General features: G+C 42.0%; 1 protein-coding gene across 1 annotated transcript; it reads right to left on the bottom strand.

Moving 5' to 3' along the window:
- Positions 1–9,032: 9,032 nt before the first annotated feature.
- LOC136442929 (transmembrane protein 47-like) lies at positions 9,033–18,087 on the bottom strand. Its single transcript, XM_066439968.1, has 3 exons — positions 17,480–18,087; positions 16,328–16,468; positions 9,033–10,915 (listed from the first exon to the last, which is right to left on the bottom strand). Exons 1-3 carry the CDS (start codon positions 17,748–17,750, stop codon positions 10,659–10,661), a joined length of 669 nt encoding a protein of 222 aa, XP_066296065.1. The 5' UTR covers positions 17,751–18,087; the 3' UTR covers positions 9,033–10,658.
- Between the last annotated feature and the right edge of the window lie 1,044 nt (positions 18,088–19,131).

Genomic DNA, 19,131 nt, shown 5'->3' with positions numbered 1-19,131 from the left:
TCATGCCGATGTCTGTATGTCAGCAGTGATGCCGATGTCTGTATGTCAGCAGTGATGCCGATGTCTGTATGTCAGCAGTGATGCCGATGTCTGTATGTCAGCAGTGATGCCGATGTCTGTATGTCAGCAGTGATGCCGATGTCTGTATGTCAGCAGTCATGCCGATGTCTGTATGTCAGCAGTGATGCCGATGTCTGTATGTCAGCAGCGATGCCGATGTCTGTATGTCAGCAGTGATGCCGATGTCTGTATGTCAGCAGTGATGCCGATGTCTGTATGTCAGCAGTGATGCCGATGTCTGTATGTCAGCAGTGATGCCGATGTCTGTATGTCAGCAGTGATGCCGATGTCTGTATGTCAGCAGCGATGCCGATGTCTGTATGTCAGCAGTGATGCCGATGTCTGTTTGTCAGCAGTGATGCCGATGTCTGTATGTCAGCAGTGATGCCAATGTCTGTATGTCAGCAGTGATGCCGATGTCTGTATGTCAGCAGCGATGCCGATGTCTGTATGTCAGCAGTGATGCCGATGTCTGTACGTCAGCAGTGATGCCGATGTCTGTATGTCAGCAGCGATGCCGATGTGTGCGGAGAGACACTCCACATGTGCACACATGACTCCAGCAGTGACGCCACGTACCCATCATGTGGGTAGCGCTCATGAATTCCACTTCAGTGTACTTATCGCAGAGTTCTTATAAAAGGGTGTGAATCTGAGGGAACCGATAATGCATCTTCGTTTCAGTAAGCCTCTCACCTTTGGTGTGAACTAGCTGATTAGATTGGAGTTACCTTGATATATAATACGCTAACATGTTTGGGGAAATGTTTATTACACTATTTCATCGAGCTCCTATCATGCCTTTTCTGCACAGATTCAAACCTTGTCATTAAATGTTCAACTCTATCTAACGCTATGAATATCAATAAACTACATACAGGTTTTCTGTACAGTAGTGTACAGAAATTATCACCGTTAGAATGAAAGGAATGCCTATCTGACTTTTCATCATACCTTTATGTAATAAAGCCGAACACAGAACAACACCAGCTCAATCTTTGAGCTCAGATGTTACCAACAGTACAGATGATCACTCAGATCGGGGAATTTTCCACGTCAGATCCCATCAGTCGATATGCTGGTCATCAGTGCTTTGGTAAGTGTTTGGAACATTACTTCAGAAGTAGGTTGCTTTCAACATCAATGTTTCATAAGAAGACTTTCATTATTTATACACAATCTGGGAAGACTGTGGACTGATAGTGGGAGGTGTGAGCGGTGCAGATACATGTTTTTATGCAGGGTCAGTCAGATCAGATCATGACAACAAATTTACATCAATTTTACAGCAGTCTGTCAACTAGTCAGCTAAGGTCCTCCGTGGTACACGCTATGCCTGATTAACGGAATCAAACCTTCACGTCTCTCTCCATCTAAGGTGATGAATTCTGTTTGTAGCCAGAATACAGTATGGTGTTTTGATCGGGCAGCTGATGCCTCTTGTCTTCGAAAAAAGTAATTTGCGTGAAATCCACTCCCTTCATCGTGTTCAGCGTATTACCTGGGATCGATGAGTTCAGGAAACTACGTGGACAGTAATACGTGCAGTCAGTGTATGAATTCAATCATTCTAATCATTCGTTCATCAAAAGTTGATGTGGAACATTGCAATGCTGTTGCTGATATCAATATGTCTGGCCTTTCCTGTTCAATATGATGATGTGTTGCAGCATTAAAGCGTGGGCTTTGTCTTAAGCATGACGTTTTGTTCATCATCAAAGATTTAGGGTTCAATAGAGCGGCGTTTCACGCCAGCGCAATTGCCTGTCATGTCATCTGGCATTCACGCCGAAGTTTGATCTCAGCACATCTCTGTGAAAGTCGGCATTTTGTCTCATGTTCCAACCGAACAGACCTCACGTCGCGCATCTGTTCCTCCGACACACGCCTGTGATGGCGGGTTTAGATGTGGGAGCTAAATGGGCTCATGTTGTCTGGCTAACAAGCCCGGGCGGGCCGCCAAGGTTGTTCAGTTGATCTGTAATTTCGACACTAGGGTACGTAGACCACCAGCTATGATCAATAAAGCATATCTGTGCCTTTGAGGCAAAAAGCATTAGATTTTCAAGCAAGGATGACTGAAGGGCAACCCTAATTTTCTCAACTGTTGTAGCAAAAGTATATATTTTTTTGAAGAGAACATTTGTTACTTGTATAATGATGATGATTCAAAGCGTTAACGATGAAACGCACGAGGCAGAAACACAGCGCACTAGGCTAAAAGGTCCGGACCAGTCAGACTGGTCAGTAAGTGGTGCTTGAACCCCACGGTTACAACGATGGTACACAGTGCACAGTAAACGATTTTTGACATATTTCGCCACTTCGCCAGGGGGATGTCAGGGTTACTGTGACTTTTGTCGTGGTGAAAACACTGTTCTTATGTTGGCAAAATCATGTCGCTCTTGGCGGGTGTTTAAATCCAAGGATCACATCCAGCTGGGCGTCACCTTAGTCCGTAGTCTTACGCCCACCTACCCATTTTAAGGGCGAATGTACAAGTGAGATCAACCAGCTAGTGGAGCAATCTGGGGACGTAATCACTTTGATAGATGGACAGCAATCTCTATCGTAACCATGTGTTACCATGTAGCCCAGTACTGACGATAAAATGAGAATTCCGGCTGATGTAGCAGATGGCGTCGGTAAACTGAACCGGAGTGCTTACATGTAACTGAACCGTTTCAATGCCACAAAATGTATCATGTAAGAACAGAGTTTCTTTGCGATGTGCCAGTCTTTGTGGTTTTGTGCAACATTTTCAGTTCAGTAGGCTGGTAAATATTCAGATTCATTGGATCAATAACCCACCTACACATTCCACATGGGGGGATCCTTAGCGTCTGTCTCGAGACAATGTGAAATTCTAACGGTTAGATTTCGAGAAGAAACGGGTGTGTCCATTTCTAATCCGTTCTATCATCGTTATATCACATATGTTGAAAATTCTGGGGTCATGGACGTCCATGTAATGAAAAGATGCTTCTCGCCGTGCTAAACGTCACGGCTGATTTCATGGCCGACTTTGGCTTGTAGTCACGAGTTCTGATGATGTTAAGATACGCGTGGGCGATGCATCTTGGTACGTGTGGGGGAAGTTCTTTCACCTCGGGAAATGGGATCACTCTTTTCTCTTCACACTCTTAAGCAATTTGAGGTCATGGAGCATCCAGAACCATAAATCTGAGCCTTACGTCTCGCACAGGTGGATTATTTTCATTTAACGTTATCATGCATAACGGTATAGATCATTCGATAGACATTGTATTCAAATGGCGTGTGTCACTTAACAATTAGGATGGAATATGATAACTCTTTACGATATAACAGGGACAAACAAAGACAATATTGTGTGTACGGAGAATATCGGCGTGGGTTATCTTGGCACTATGTAATAAGTAAAATGTCAGCCAGGTGGCTTCAAACTGAACGGTAAACTATATTCATAGCTTGCATTTTACCCTTACACTGAAGAACGTCACACGTCGTTTTTCTTATTCTTGTAGTCTGGTTGAAAAACACTGGTATGCAACCGTTATACTTGAGAACTACAGCTTGGTTGTTGACACTGGTATGAACTATTTGTCATGCGCAGCCATTGGTCAGGAGGAATCAGGTGATACCTTCACACTATAAAAGGCAACGTGTAACCACACCCGGGTGTCAGTTTATAGGTTCTCCGACCGCCGATGGAGTCTAAAGCGACCCACCCACCCAAACCCCGGGACATTTTCTCCGTGTGGCACAGATATCCGCTCAGGGGCGTTCGCCTCAGCCGATATGAATCTTTAGGCTCCAGACGGCAATTTCCGCATTACCCATTCCGGAGGACCTATGGCTGCGCATGACAAATAGGAAACTATTGTGCTGCAGCTGAGCTGGTCAACCCGTATGGAATAGACGTAGTGCGCTGGCGGAAAATTAACTTTAAGCTATGTTTACGTATCATCATAACACTGATTTTAACAGTAAACTCGGGCTTTAAACGATGTTATTGTTTCAACAAGTGGCCCTGTAGAGAGCATTGCAAAGTTAATCTATGACCTACTATGTAGGAACTGTATAGAAATTGTTCACTAAGGAATAGTCCTAATTGTCCTTTGAACCGCTTTGTAACGGGTAATGTACTTCACACAAAGTTTACGTACCCTGCAAACTAGCATTAGCAGTAAGTGCTTTGTACAGCGTATTTTGGGTAACATTTTAACTTGTAACTATTCAGGTGCAATGCATGGATGTACCGATGATAACCTATGACCTATACGTGCAGATATAGCATGATTTGTTCACTATGGACTATTCCTGACGATCCTTAGAACAATGTATTCGTGTGATACACAATGTTTATGTACTCTGCAACATTCGCCTTATCAATAAATGCTTTGAACAATGCATTTGACTAGCGTTTTGACATTTGGCTACCTATTGTTCTACCATACAACTGTTTAGAAACAATGTATAGAAAGTATCATTGATGGCCTGTAATCTATACATAAAGATATAGCTTAATAGTCATTGCACGAGTAAACCAAGCAAAACAACGCAGGGGTCGGAAGATGGGGGTCGGCCAAATCGGCTCATACTTTGGATGTGTGATAGGTATGTGGAACTATATATGAACAGCCATATAATTAAAACCCTCCAGCTATTTTTCGTTATGGAGTTCTGGGACCCCCTTATAAGACCCTCAAAAATCCAACAATTTATGACTGAAAATTACTGAAATTGTGATGGCTACGCTGGCAATTCTGATGAAGATACGATTATAAGTTTTATATTTCCATATAGCATGGGTTTACTGGTTTCACCTACCAAAGGTTGAAGGTGAAGCATTGAAATCAAGAGGGTGAACTAGGGGGTTACCAGAACCAATGAAAGTAGAATTTTCATCATTGAATTATAGTCATTTTTAAGGGGCATTATCTGCCCTGGGCAGTGGCTTTGGAGAATGGTTTTACTGTTGCTAGAGAGAGGAACATCTACTGATTCAAAATCAAGCGTCGTTTAATTGGGCCACTCATAACGCGAGCCGTGAATGGGGGCTCTTTATGGGGATTTTTTGGGTTTGGGGCTATAATAAATCAGATAATGACGTCTCACTACGGGGCAAGTTATGGCAATTTTTTCTGTCGCTGTGTGAAAACCATACATAATTGTCATATAATGCTAACATGAATTGGAAATGTTGATTTGGTCTCTACATGGGGGATATAAGGATACTTAAAAAGTGAATTAAGCGTGTTTGACACATTTAACTGTTGCTCTCTAAGACTTCAATTAGTTAGTTCCTCACTAAGTAATCATATGCATATTCATTCATTAAATACACGGCAGCTGCAATTCCTGTCGTACCGCTTTTGAGAACACAACACAGCCAAGATACGGGCCGTAGGAAAAAAGAAAAATTCAAATACGACAAATAATAAACGTCCAATATAAGGAAGAATAGTGAAAACCTAGCGAAGGCATCTAATCAAGTTACCATCTCTATCAACTTATAAGTCAATCGCCTGAAAACTAAGGGAGTGGTGCTGATTTGAAACGCTAATCAGGTCTGTATGTGGCGATCTCCATGTACTCATTATCTTGCTTCCCAACACAAAAGTGACGAACCCAATTGACGGCTATCGAAAACATCCCTTAAACACAGGCAACAAAACAACACAGCAAACAATTGGTGATGAAGCACACACCACTGCCTCATACAGGCCGATAGTATCCGATAGTATCTGTTCAAGTCTCGCCCCCTCCCTCCGGTCTGGACTGAACCTGGCTCCCTTAAAAGGTTTTTGGGTAAATCTGTGCTGCCGATCCAGACGGCATCTATTGACAATATCACTAAAAGCTTCACCAGCCCTCCTATTGGCTGATTAAGGCTGAAGATCACTTTTAGTCAGACAGCGCAGTTCCACATAATCCACCCCCATGACATGTAACTCATGTTCTTTTATCTACCTTATATCTGACAAATACAATTGGAAGGCACCAAATGATGTTGAGTAGGGGTGGGTACCGGTACCGTGTACCGGTACAAAACCGGTATTTCTTAATGGACCGGTCCAAAAAAACCGGTCCGTAAAAAATCAGTGGACCGGCCTATGGACCGATTAGAAAATTCATAGTACCAGGCTACCAGCAGGCGGCCAAATAACTGGTCTAAGAAAATACAAAACAGCAGATTTAACGAGTCGTCTTCGAAGATGATAGCTGTGAATCATTTAGAAACACTTAAAGGATGAGTAAACAGACGGCGAGGAGAGTATAGTTATAATTTCGAGACAAAGTGCAAACCTAAGAAATTATATCGTTCCAGACATGACGTTTGGAGACTTTTACGTGTGTCCTACTCTCCAAAATATGATGTACTGCGACAGTACCATAATCAGGTACAGGTACAGGTCCGGACCTGGACCTGACCCGCTGGACCTGGACCTGGACCTGAATTTATGTACCGGTACCCACCCCTAATGTTGAGTAATAATAATGATCACCTGAAATACAATGTACGGTGTTGATGGTATATTCTGTGAAAATTCACAATACTATAATGTCGTTTCCCTGATTGTTTTCATGAATTCAAGATTAAATGCAAGAGAAACTGCGTAGTACTAAGCATATTCTTACGTTTATGAAGGTTAGACATCCAGGTAAACAATATATTTCTCTACAACTGGATGAAATTCGGAGGTATATTTGCGGACGTTTCGAGTGACATCCATCACTCTTCTTCAGCGTCACTATAATGAACTGACAGAACGAATCAACACTAGTTCTTCTTACAGTTTGGCAGTAGAACGGAAGTGGACAACATACAATGGGTACAAATAGGTGCGTCAAAATAAAACATCAAAGTCCATAAATCAGCCTAATCCAGGTCAAACACAATATAGGTCAGTGAAGGTCAGAGGTTAGTTATGTGCATTCATGCGTCTCAGGGCTGCTTTAACCTGTGGTAGGGTAGATAAGCGCCTTATATCTGCTGGTAGTGTATTGTATAAAAATGTTGTGCCTCTGAAGGCAAATGTGCGGTGACCGGCTGTGGTGTAATTAGGTTTGTGGGGTGTTGAGGTTTGCCTATTGTGTTGTATTTGTGTAACAGGTGGTTGCGTACAGAAGTGGCATCCAAGTATGAAGGGACAAGCCCGTTAATACATTTAAAAACCATGACACACATATGTCCTTTTCTGCGCTGCGTCACGGTACGTCCAGTTGAGTCTGGTGTGCAGATCCTGTACACTGGATTGTTGCCTCATGTGTAGGATGACCCTGCAGCTGGCAGCTCGATTTTGAAGGACCTGTCGCTGCTTGGTGATGTTGCAGTTTCCCCAGACAGTGTCGCAATAATCAAAGAGCGGTAAAATCATAGAACGGTATAGCATACTAGCAATGTTGACAGTGAGACCGAATCTGAGGCGCTTCAATAGTCCTATTCTCTGCGAAACCTTGGAGCATACCGTATCTAAGTGCTCATTCCAGGTAATTTTACTGTCCAGGAGCACACCTAGGTATTTGAATTGGTATACTTGTTCCACAGTTTGTAGTGCAATTTGGATTTTCAAAGGTGGTGCAGCTTTCAACTTACCACTTGTGCCGAATAGGATCCATTCTGTTATTACGTCATATCAGAAACATACAAAATATTTATGTCGCAAATCCTCAATAAGACCCTACAGTTCACTAACAGCTGAGAACAAGGCGGTCTGCTATCACACAATATCATCAGATTGTTTCGTGCTTTCAAGGACCTTCGATTTGTGACGACTCTATCTGGGGCAGATGTGCATGTGCAAGTATCCCTGACTGAGGTACTGAAGAATGCGTAACGTTACACGATATAAGCAATCTCCGGACAGATATTGAGAGGCAAAATCCTAACAATTTCCTGACGCGCATTTCTCCCACTGTTCTCAGATGTGTGTGCGTGTTGGGAAAACGTGGCAGCACGAATGGTTGCTATTTTCCCTCCCAATATCTGTTTGAAGATTACTGTACAATGCCAAATGTTATATAAAGATAATATACATCGCTTTTTTGTAACCTCAAGCCTCAAGGACCTCAAGGTGTATTAGGAAAAAATTTAATCAATTCTAACATAAGCTGATCAATCAACACCGGAAACCAGGGCGTGCTTAGCTGAGCCTTTCAGCTTCTACTCAACCGTACTTGTAGACTATCAACTTTCCTACGTGGTCTGACATAACCGAGTCTGTCACGCCCAAGGGCAGGTCTGCCGGTTGAGCAATGATCATACAGAGTAGGCCGGAGTGCGTCTCTCTGTCTGTTTGATGTTGTAATCTCCACACAGTACGCAACACGGCTTAGGCCTCATCTATATTGTCGTTACGGTAGTGAAATCCGTGCTAAAAGCATCCAACTCTCATTCTAAATCTCCCACTCTTAGAAGCCATTTTCAGTCGATAAACCTTTTAAAAAAACTATATATAGTTAACACAAACAATAATTCTACATTCACATAGCCAAGGAAAGCATTCTATTCATAACCGTCATGAAAATGGAGGCATAATCTTCAGTTCGTCGTGTCTGTGCGTGCAGTTCCGGCGCGATAACCCATTTTCACATTCACCACCTTCCCTCTGGGTTGGCAGCAGTCGGCATAGCATTAAGTCAAGCCTATTTCTCACGACGACTATGTCACAACCACGTCATAGCCTGGAGCGCCAGACCCCCAATCTCTAAAATGTCTACCCCCACACGATAGATGTTTTAGAGATTTGGGGTCTGGCATGCAGACTACCATTTCACGACCAGTACGACTTCCTCACAACAGAGCCCCGAATACCACCAGGGCGTCTAGCCGCCGACTCAAATTCAAGATGGCTGATTCGTAAGAGCCAGTTCTTCAGCGCACGATATTTTGGCGTTTAAGAGCTTGATAATGGCGTATTCCATCCTGCTAAAATCTCAAGCTGCACTAATGTAGACTTAGAGTAACTAAGAGGACCAGACTGAGCTACATTCGGTGTTAGCGCGAAGGCCAATGTTTATTTAGAAATGGATCGTATGTATTCCATAAAATTCGTATGTTTCTCATAATGGATCGTATAATTCTGTAAGATTCGTATATATTCGTTTGAATTACGTACAATTAGTATGAATACTTTAGCACCCCTGATCTTCATGAATGAAAGACATCATGTTTCTTCTTCTTATCGCGAAAATCAGGATTTTTATCAATTGTATGTTTTGATTTGATTTAGCTTCAGAAGATTAATAGACTGTTCAATCACTAAATAATTCACACGCGAGGTACCTACACACCTATAGCGGTTCATCCCAGTCAAAAGCCAGATACAATGTATTTGGCAAATACAACGTTACCGTATTTCACCCAAATACACAACAGCAACACGGCGACAGTAAACATTGGCTTCAATCGATTTATTGTCCTGTCCCTTTATTATCCCGCCAAACTTGAGTTGCAAACACAGTCGTCCTTCAAACCATCCAGGTGCCAAGATTCATGAAAAGACTCACCAAATGTTGTTAACATGTCTTGGCGTCGTTGCCTCTACGTCTTTTCGACAGACCTACGCGTTTTTTCCTGTCACATACTCTTATGGATGACATCCGCGCGCGCATTGATTTTCGCCGGTTCTAAAAAACAGGGAAGTGACTACTGACAGGATGATCCTCTTTCTCAGTTACAAATGTCACATATTTTAATAGTCATATCATGGATTACAGCGAGTTTTTAGGATCTCCGCATTAATTATGCAAATTAGAATCTGATTTGCATAATTGTCGTCTAATCATACAAGCATCACGTAAGCTGTATACATACCAAAAATCATGACCATCCATCAAGTATTTTCTCAATAATTATGCAAATTAGGTCTTCATTTGCATAGTTGATATCTAATAATATTTCTCTCTTCCCCAGTTACATGTGTCACATGTTTGAGAGTCGTATCCTGGAATTTGGCGGATGTACAAACTTTCCTCATTAATTATGAAAATTAGATACTAAGACTAGAGTAGTCATATTGTTCATTATTATCTGTCCGTCCACTCTGTGTTACGTATACATGTACATGTACTTGCAATTAGCCTACGGGCAGGAATTTGCAATAAACTTTCATCATTACTCAAGCTATCTACTTACCAAAAATCATGGCCATTCATCATGCCCTTCTTGAGTTATTCCCTTTCAAAGTCTGAAGCAAAACCTGCTCCTGCAGTTCCAAAAGCCGCTAGGTGGCCCAAACCTATAGCACTTACTCTCTGTCCAAAGAGCTATCTACCACTAAAAAATCAGTTCCATAGCATGTCCAGAGCACGAGATATCCAAACTGGGAGTTCCGCTGCAGTACCGTGACAAGCCGCTAGGGTACCCAAAATCTAATCATTTTCAGGTCTCATCAAGATCTACCCACCTTCCAAATATAAAGACAATCCATCAAGGCCTTCTCCAGTTATTCTGCTTCTTTACACACACACACACAAACGCTACCCTCTGCATAGCCTTCTCGGCGAAGGTAAATATCATCAAGCCAACCAGTGCTGTTCGTAGATTCCGAGTTACCAAAATCAACCTTTAGATTCATTCTTTTCAAATGCGCTGGGATGTTTTCAATAACCTACAGGTCGTCATGCTCTGCAGACATGTAATACTCCGCGGTCTGTTTGATCTCATCCCTGTCCTTCCCGCAGAGGAAGATAAGCGAGGCGCCGAAGTCGAAAAAGACGGCTCCCCAGCCGACCCCGTACCCCCAGCCGAACTCCCAGTTGTCCCGGTACCATTCCCCCGCCACGGTGGGTGTCTGGGCCAGCACGGCCGTCAGGTCCATGTGGAACAGCGCCGGGAACACCACCAGCGACACCAGGCCTGAAACAACTGGAGAAAAACGTGACAGACAGACAACCTTTAGTGACACAACAAAAGTACAGCGACTTTCGTGAGGTCTTCTACAAACAATGGGATACAAAATGGTTAACCTACGTACAAGTGTATGAATAATTCGACATGTTGAGTTTAACCTATCACTTACACTACTAGTTCTAAGATCTAAACCGCTATAAGTAGCGTTATATCGTTGAGAAACAGTACTCCAGTCAGAAGCACTGAAGAAGGTGTCTGATAGACATCGAAACGTTAGCAGGTGAGAATACCTGGTTGTGTAAAAAGAATCTCCTATATCCTATATTCTACCAACCTGATGAAATTATTTTCGGAAGTCTTTGATATATCTACCTATTTATACACAGTAAGGGTTGTCTCCTTCTAGAATTATATGTAGTTGAATTTAATCTATATAGACTGGAATGTATCAAATTCTGTTGAGCAAGTGGAAAGAAGGTTGAACAGCTTTGAGCGTTTATCATGATATCGTTGACAATCTAGGATAAAGTGTTGTTAACGTTCATCTTCAATTTCATTTGGACAGAATGGACAAAACCTCTGGTCGCGGGGAATTTTAAGGTATCTTCCAATTTCCACATTCAATCTATGACTGCATATTCTTATTTTGAATTTGGAGATTGCTCTACGAACTTCAAAATTATGTATATCTGATAGGTATTTTTCTTGTCCGTGCCTTTTATTTAACTGAACCCGAAGTCATACCATATAGATATAATCAACACTCAGCTGCGACAATGTCTACAAGATATTTATATACGAAATTGGCATTGCGCTATTCGAAACAATTCCAAACTTTCTTTTCTTTCTACCTTAAACAAGAATTATAAGCAAGAAAATTACCTTTCAAACATTAAGAGCCTTGACGTACGTAGAGCAATCACAAATCTCAGAATTGGCTGTCATAAATTAAGTATAGAAACGGGGAGATTTCAAAAACTTCCTATCGACCAGAGGGTTTGTCCATTTTGTCCAGAGGTAGTTGAAGACGAATATCACTTTTTGATTGTATGTCCCAAATATTTCGATATACGTAATTCACTATACCCAATGCTATCGTCGGATTTACCAGGATTTATCTCAATGGACTTGAACAGCAAATTTAAGTACATAATGACTTGTGACAACCCATGCATGGTATAAATTGGGAAATATATCAAAGAATGTCTAGACGTAAGAAACTCCTCCAATGATTGTAAAATCCCATTGTCATCCCATACTACTACACCATATTGTATAAGATAGACTACTTCACCATATTGTATAAGATAGACTACTACATGATATTGTATTAGATAGATTGGTTAGCCTAATAGAATGTTATCTATGTACCAGTGAATGCCATACTTTGTACCTTGTACAATTGTTGTGCAATAAAGTTATCTTTAACACAGAATAAATGTAAAGTTTTGAATTGTTTTGAATAGAAGTACATGTATATATCCTGCAAACGGGATCGTAATTGATAAATCAACACATCAACTCTATGACCTATGGTTTGTTCATGCATGCCCAAAACCATTAAAGTTAAAAATGTCATTTACATGATTAATCCAGTCAGGGTCAGCGGAATGTAAAACGTCATACTAGTATGCTTCACGAAGTAGAGTGCCTTTAAAATGCGGGTAAATTTACTAACCGGTGCCAGTATTAAGTTTTATTTCAATTCAATTCAGCATCAATCATGATTGGGAAGGTTCCCAATTCACCACGAATTCCTTTACGAATTACCCCCCAAGTAAACATTTCTCGAAGATCATATCAATGGTATCAAATTCTGGGATTTGAATATGTATGTTAAAGGCACGGTATCTCGGCAGATATCTCAGTATGGAAGGGACATGGTCAGTGTGAATCGGATGGTGGAAAGAAATAGTTTATTATTACCTTCGCCAAGATGGTTATGTTTTGGTGCCGTTTGTGGGTGGTTGATTGTCTGTATGGTATGTGTCGGCAAAACGACGGGCAAGCTCGATTAAGGATCTCCTGGTGACTTGTTATGGTACTGCAGCAGATCTCCCGAATTTTAAATCTCATGCTCTAGACATGCTATGGTCACAACTTTAATGGTACATAGCAGCAAGTAAGGGGACATTTTTCCAAATTTGAAAGAGAAGACCCCAAGAAGGAGTTCATGATCGTGATTTTTGGTATGTAACGTTACATAACGTACGTGATGATTGACATATCCAGATGGAAAAAAAAGGCAGTGCCACTGAAGATAAAGAAAAGACTCCAGGGGGCCCAAATCCGACCATAGGCCTACTCATCTACTAAATATCCTTACAATCAATGTATAGCTTTTTAAGTTGTGCTGGCAAAAATATACGGAAACACAAACAGACCCATCGAAAACAATACCTCCGTTCACGTAGGTGATAAATGAAAGCAAACAAAAAAGAACCAACGTCGACGTAAAGGACTGTGCCATCTGTCATTTCACTTTCAAGTTTCTATGAAAGGTTTATTCTAACATGTGACATCTACAAAAAGGAACATCGATAGATATGAACTATGCAAATGAGGACCTAATTTGCCTAATTAGAGAGAATACTATGTTCCCATAGTGATAAACGACGGGAATTTGATACTATGGCTTGGAGCATTTGGAAGTTAAGTAAAAATGAAAATCGTTTGACATGTATAATTAAGGTCTCATTTTGCTAAGATCATCTTTCATACTTTAAATAACTTTTGTTATTTGGGTGGAGAAGACTAACAGCTGATATACAAATGAGCATCTTATTTGCATAATCATTGAGAAACATGATAAGTTAAGCCCAGGTTACACATAGCTGAACATGGGTCTCGAACACCAGTCGACTCAGGTCGGCGGTAGTTCGGGAGCAGAGAAGCCACCAGTCTGACCAGTTTTTAGGCCACGCCTATCTTTGGCGTCGAACATGCGCCGAACATGTCCCAACCATCCCCAAACCAAACAAGAGTTCGGAGACCTCAAATCTCCATGAAATATGTATAATGCAAATTAGGCCAACATTTGCATCATTTGTATTCAACTATGTTCACTGTCACATAACAATATTTTCTCATTAATTATGCAAATTAGGTCTTCATTTGCATAACTTGTATCTTTCAATGTGTTGCACTTTTGAACTGTTGTACCATTGAACGGAGTGGGTTTATAAGATGTCCCCCTTAATTATGCAAATTAGATTCTGATTTGCATTATCACCATTTCATTATATCGAGTAACACTTAAGCTATCCACATAATAGAAACAAGTATACAGGTTTGGTTGGCTATCCCTTTGTGGTTTGACCAGCTGTTGGGTCCCTGGGGAATACTTGACCTAGTTTCAAAACCAACAGTGTAAGCTGTCACAATATGCCTAGAATGGACAATTTGGATAATTTGCACATTGTGTACATCTCTGTCCAAGCTACCCGCATATTAGATAACACGGAAATCTGTCGTTCCTTTGTTCAGTTATTCTCCTTGGAAGATTTTGACAAAAACGCCAATGCAGTTCCAGTGTCACGTACTAGGGGACCATGACCTTTGTTCTCCCAACACCTACCCACATACCAAATGTCATTACAATCCATCCAGACGTTCTTGACTACAAGCTGACTACAAGCATCTGGACACACACACAAACACGCACGCAAACACACACGCAAACACGCTCAAAACAATATCTCCATGAAAAAATCTCCATTTTTCATGGAGATAATTACTCCCAACTGAGCCCCGAATACTTTCTAACCTGCTCCCAACCATCCCGACCTCTAGCCGCAGACTGTCGAATCTCTCCTGACTAATCCTCGACCGATTGCTAACCTTCTCACGAATTGAAATGGACATATTCAGCGACTTTCAAAAGAGGGGTCATTTTCGTTTTTAATAAAAAAAATCCATTATTCTGTGTTGTTAACATCACAGAGAGATCGAATTCGGATCACGGTTAGCTTTAATACGGCTTTTAGTTTGCCTGAGTGTCATCCTGTTTCAGTTCCAGGTGCTTCTTTGAATTTTGGTCGGGTGAAGGGGCGATTCGCCCACGTTCTGATAGTAGTCAATTGGTTGGGAATGAGTTAGCAGAGATTTGTCTACGGCCTTTGGGTGGTAGGTTGGAAACTAGTTGGTAGCAAGTCAGCAGTGATTCTGGCGTTGTTAAGGTTCTAATTTTACTGCTCACTTACTACCGAACACCAGCCGAACACTAGCCGACTAGCGACTGTGCAGAACACCGACCGAGCACCAGCCAACCCATTCCAGACCCACCGTCCAGAGCCGAATGTTTTGAAAATTTTAGAATATTCGGCTGGCGCAGCCGAACACCAGCCGACTGAGCCAAGCAACTCCCGACCACAACCGACCTAGCTCCCGAGTGACTCCTAACCATGGTCGGGGAAAGGTCGGGAGTCCATGTTCGGCTATGTGTAACATGTGCTTTAGAGGTAAAGATTAACATCATTTGGCGAAGGTATGAGATCGTAAAACTCATGTTTAAGGCTTCTTTTTTTAAAGAAGTAAGAGAACAAGAGAGTGCAGTAAACCCCCCGTCGCGAGTAAAGCGAGGCCTCGGCGACGATGTTTGAGCTCAGGCGGACAGCTCGTCAGCAGGTTGCCCGTGGCTCGCCCGAGTCCAACACTCGGCCAATAGTCAGGCGGCAATCCGACGATTTTAGACACGTTTTTTGTCGGTCGGAGATCGCCCAAACTCTTCGGCCTTGTGCGACTCTCGCTCGGTGATCGGACGACCGTCGTCGGTGTTCCGCCCGACTTTTGAAAAGTTAGGCGTGCTTCAGGCGAGCGTTGTGCTGGTGTCGGTCGGAGCTTGGGCGGGCTCTGGCCGATCTCCTTATTTATACATAAGACGCAACGACAGTTTGGTTTATAAACATAAGATGGTAAAGAATGCTGTATCAACTTGTCAAAGAATGCTGCTTAACTTTTCTAATGAAAGACAATTCAATGGTAAAGTTAATCTTCATTGAAAGTGATTGATTATAAATGAAATGCGGACACAAAGGACAATACTTCCTGTTTCTTTTTTGCTGTTAGTTTGGATGTGTTAATTCATAAATTCATGAGCTGGGGCTGGAATAAAATTGGAATTTCTGATCTTTTTGTTTCCCACAAAGTGACTAGTTCTAAGTACAAATTCATTGCAAATGTAAACTAGAGTTTCACGACCTCATACCTTCGCCGACTGATCTTAGCCTTTTTCGAGTAACATCATAAAGGTTTTCCATTTATTATGCATATACGGATCTCATTTGCATGAATTATGTCAGTTGATATCATCTTCTCTGCCCAAATAACACAAGATGTTCAAAATATGAAAGTATTATCTTATCAAAGAAGGCTTAGACATGATCTAATGCATATGTTAACATAAAAGTATTGATTGAAAGTTCGTACCTGCCATCATGAGCGCGGTCCCCGCCAGTCTGTACAGGCGGCGGTACCTCTCCACACAGAAGGCCAGGGAGCCCAGCACCAACCCTGCCAGCGACAGCACCAGACTCACCAGCGCGAAGGCCGCAGTCGCCTGGACCCAGGCTACCAGGTAAACACAGACAGTTATTTCCCAATACGGAGGCCGCAGTCGCCTGGACCCAGGCTACCAGGTAAACACAGACAGTTATTTCCCAATACGGAGGCTGCAGTCGCCTGGACCCAGGCTACCAGGTAAACACAGACAGTTATTTCCCAATACGGAGGCTGCAGTCGCCTGGACCCAGGCTACCAGGTAAACACAGACAGTTATTTCCCAATACGGAGGCCGCAGTCGCCTGGACCCAGGCTACCAGGTAAACACAGACAGTTATTTCCCAATACGTGACGCCTGGACTATCAATGCTGACCTAGTACAGCAGGCAATAGCACGAAAGCCGTGGACGCTTAAGCCACCTGGTGCACTTCACGCTTGGTCTATGAAAGCCAGAACACGCTGTACTTGTGCCCATTCGAGCCCTACCATTGAGAAAGCCACACACAAGGCGAAACTAGTCGTGGTGTGGGCTTGAATAAAGTTCTAAACGGTTTAGCCTTGGGATTGTTCACTACTATTTGTCGTATAAGACTCGTAGGCTTCTTCTTCCTTCTGCACTTTTTAAAATACCTTTCTTTACTCCAATGTTATAGTTTTTCAACGGTGAATAAATAAAACAAACAAACAAACAAAACAAATTATTTGCCTTTTAACACTTTCGATCTTATGAAAAGTTTTCGAAGGCACTGTAACAGAAAATTACAAAGGATAAACATGAAGAAGCAAAAATTGTTTGGCTCTTAATATTTTTCTGGTTCGTTGGCAAACATTGGCACGGGTGAAGGACTTCAACTGCCCATGGTTCTTAATCTGGGATATTCATATTCAGACTTGTATCTGGCCGACCTGATTATGTATATCATGTGAAATCACTTGTTCTGTTCAGAGGTGTTCTACACGACAGAGTGCTGTTCTATACAGTCTTACATTGATTGACCCCAGGCGTTCTCCTTGTCAGACTGCTGTTCTATACACGTATACAGCCTTACATTGCCCCTGAGGCTTCTGTACAGCCTTACCTTGGCTCTGGGGTGTTGTACACGACAATGTTCTCTCGGATCCCGGTGGCGGTGGTGTGCCGACATAGTCTCCACACAGACTCCACAAGCCTTGGTAAAAGTTCAACGTCTCTTCAGTTCGCATGTCCGCGCGTGAGTATCCTAGTACCCAGATGTCACTGATCATGCACACGACGATCAGGGCAGACCCGAGAAAAGCTGCAACGATACCGATTAACTTTAACGGTCGCTGGAGAACTACTTCAGTCGTAGTTGTGGCTACAACCTCCATCTTGTTTTGTAGGGGTTTACGGTTTTATTGTTCCCCTTGGATTGAGCGGACCGACGCTTGCGCTGCAAACAGTCCGCTTATCAAGGTTAATGATTGTCAGAGTGGGCTGTATGCAGCTAGGCGCGTAATGGTAGGTCGCGATGATGTCAAATTCCAGCCGCTACAATACATAAAAGGAACTCAGAGGAACCTGAAAGTACAAGAATGCCGTTGATTTCATTGCATGTCTACATAAACATTGGATTGTAATCAGCAACGGCATGTTAATCTTATTGTATGACAACAGGCAAAATGAGGAACCGGAACAAGTGCTGTTGTCATCATGCTACAGTGCTATGTTTGTAAAACCATGGCAGTGACTGGAACCTTGACGATTTACACTCGCTAGCTGCCCTGGAATACCTTCTTTTGAGCTTTGAGAGGAATGTTTTTTGCAGTAGTCTTTTGCTTTTAGACTATTGTTTCCTCATTCTTGTAACAAAGAATGCATGGGTGGCAGGATACGTCTGTTTCTGATGAGGTCAGGGCGTTCAACTTGGCACTGAACACGGCACCAGCCTCCTTGTTCAGCGTAACCTTGCGGTTGTTTCCAGTATTGCACCGAACTATGGAAATCAGCCTGGCCAACTTGTCTGCTGACTGCTAGTAGGGGGCCAAAACCGGCACCTTTTCTCTAATGTCAAAAGTTCCCTAATTAGTTACGCAAAGTTAGTTCTGTTCTGCATGATTATATTACTAGAGTTCCACGACCTCACACCTTCGCCAAATGATTTAAACCTTTATGACTGACGTATTAGGATTTAGGAGTGCTAATTAATTATAAATCATACCAGTTGATCGTCTTCTCCACCCAAATAACAGACGTTGTCCAAAGTATGAAGGTTATGCTAACATTTATCATAAATAATCAAATGAGGTCCTTAATAGCATAGTTTGATTTAACGATGTTCACATTCACATAACTTTAAAATGTTCACCTTGAATGTTCACCTTGAAGTTCAGCCAGTAGGTACCCTTAAATGCCACAAGTATGAAATTGCCGTCATTTACCAGTATGGTATCATAGTTGTTTCTCATTAATTATGCAAATTAGGCATACATTTGCACATTTTCTATCTATCAACATTCCTCTCTTCCTCAGTTACGAATGTCACACATTTTAAGTCATATCATGGATCACAGCGGGTTTTTAAAATTGTCTCGTTGATTATGCAAATTAGAATCTGATTTGCATAATTGCCGTCTAATCATACAAAGCATCACGTAAACAAAAAATCATGAACATCTATCAAGCCCATATTGTTATAGTATTTTCTCATTGATTATGCAAATGAGGTCTTCATTTGCATAGTTGATATCTACTAATATTTCTCTTTTCTTC

This window comes from Branchiostoma lanceolatum, chromosome 10 (genome assembly GCF_035083965.1).
Source record: "Branchiostoma lanceolatum isolate klBraLanc5 chromosome 10, klBraLanc5.hap2, whole genome shotgun sequence".
Taxonomy (NCBI): Eukaryota; Metazoa; Chordata; class Leptocardii; order Amphioxiformes; family Branchiostomatidae; genus Branchiostoma; species Branchiostoma lanceolatum.
Note: the sequence above shows the minus strand (reverse complement) of the source record. Positions and strands in the feature narration are given on the sequence as shown.

Coding starts and splice junctions, on each gene's coding strand:
- LOC136442929 (XM_066439968.1), bottom strand. CDS start 17,750: ATGGAGGTTGTAGCCACAACTACGACTGAAGTAGTTCTCCAGCGACCG. Junction 16,469..17,479: donor TACAACACCCCAGAGCCAAG/GTAAGGCTGTAC, acceptor TTTACCTGGTAG/CCTGGGTCCAGGCGACTGCG. Junction 10,916..16,327: donor GACCGCGCTCATGATGGCAG/GTACGAACTTTC, acceptor GTTTTTCTCCAG/TTGTTTCAGGCCTGGTGTCG.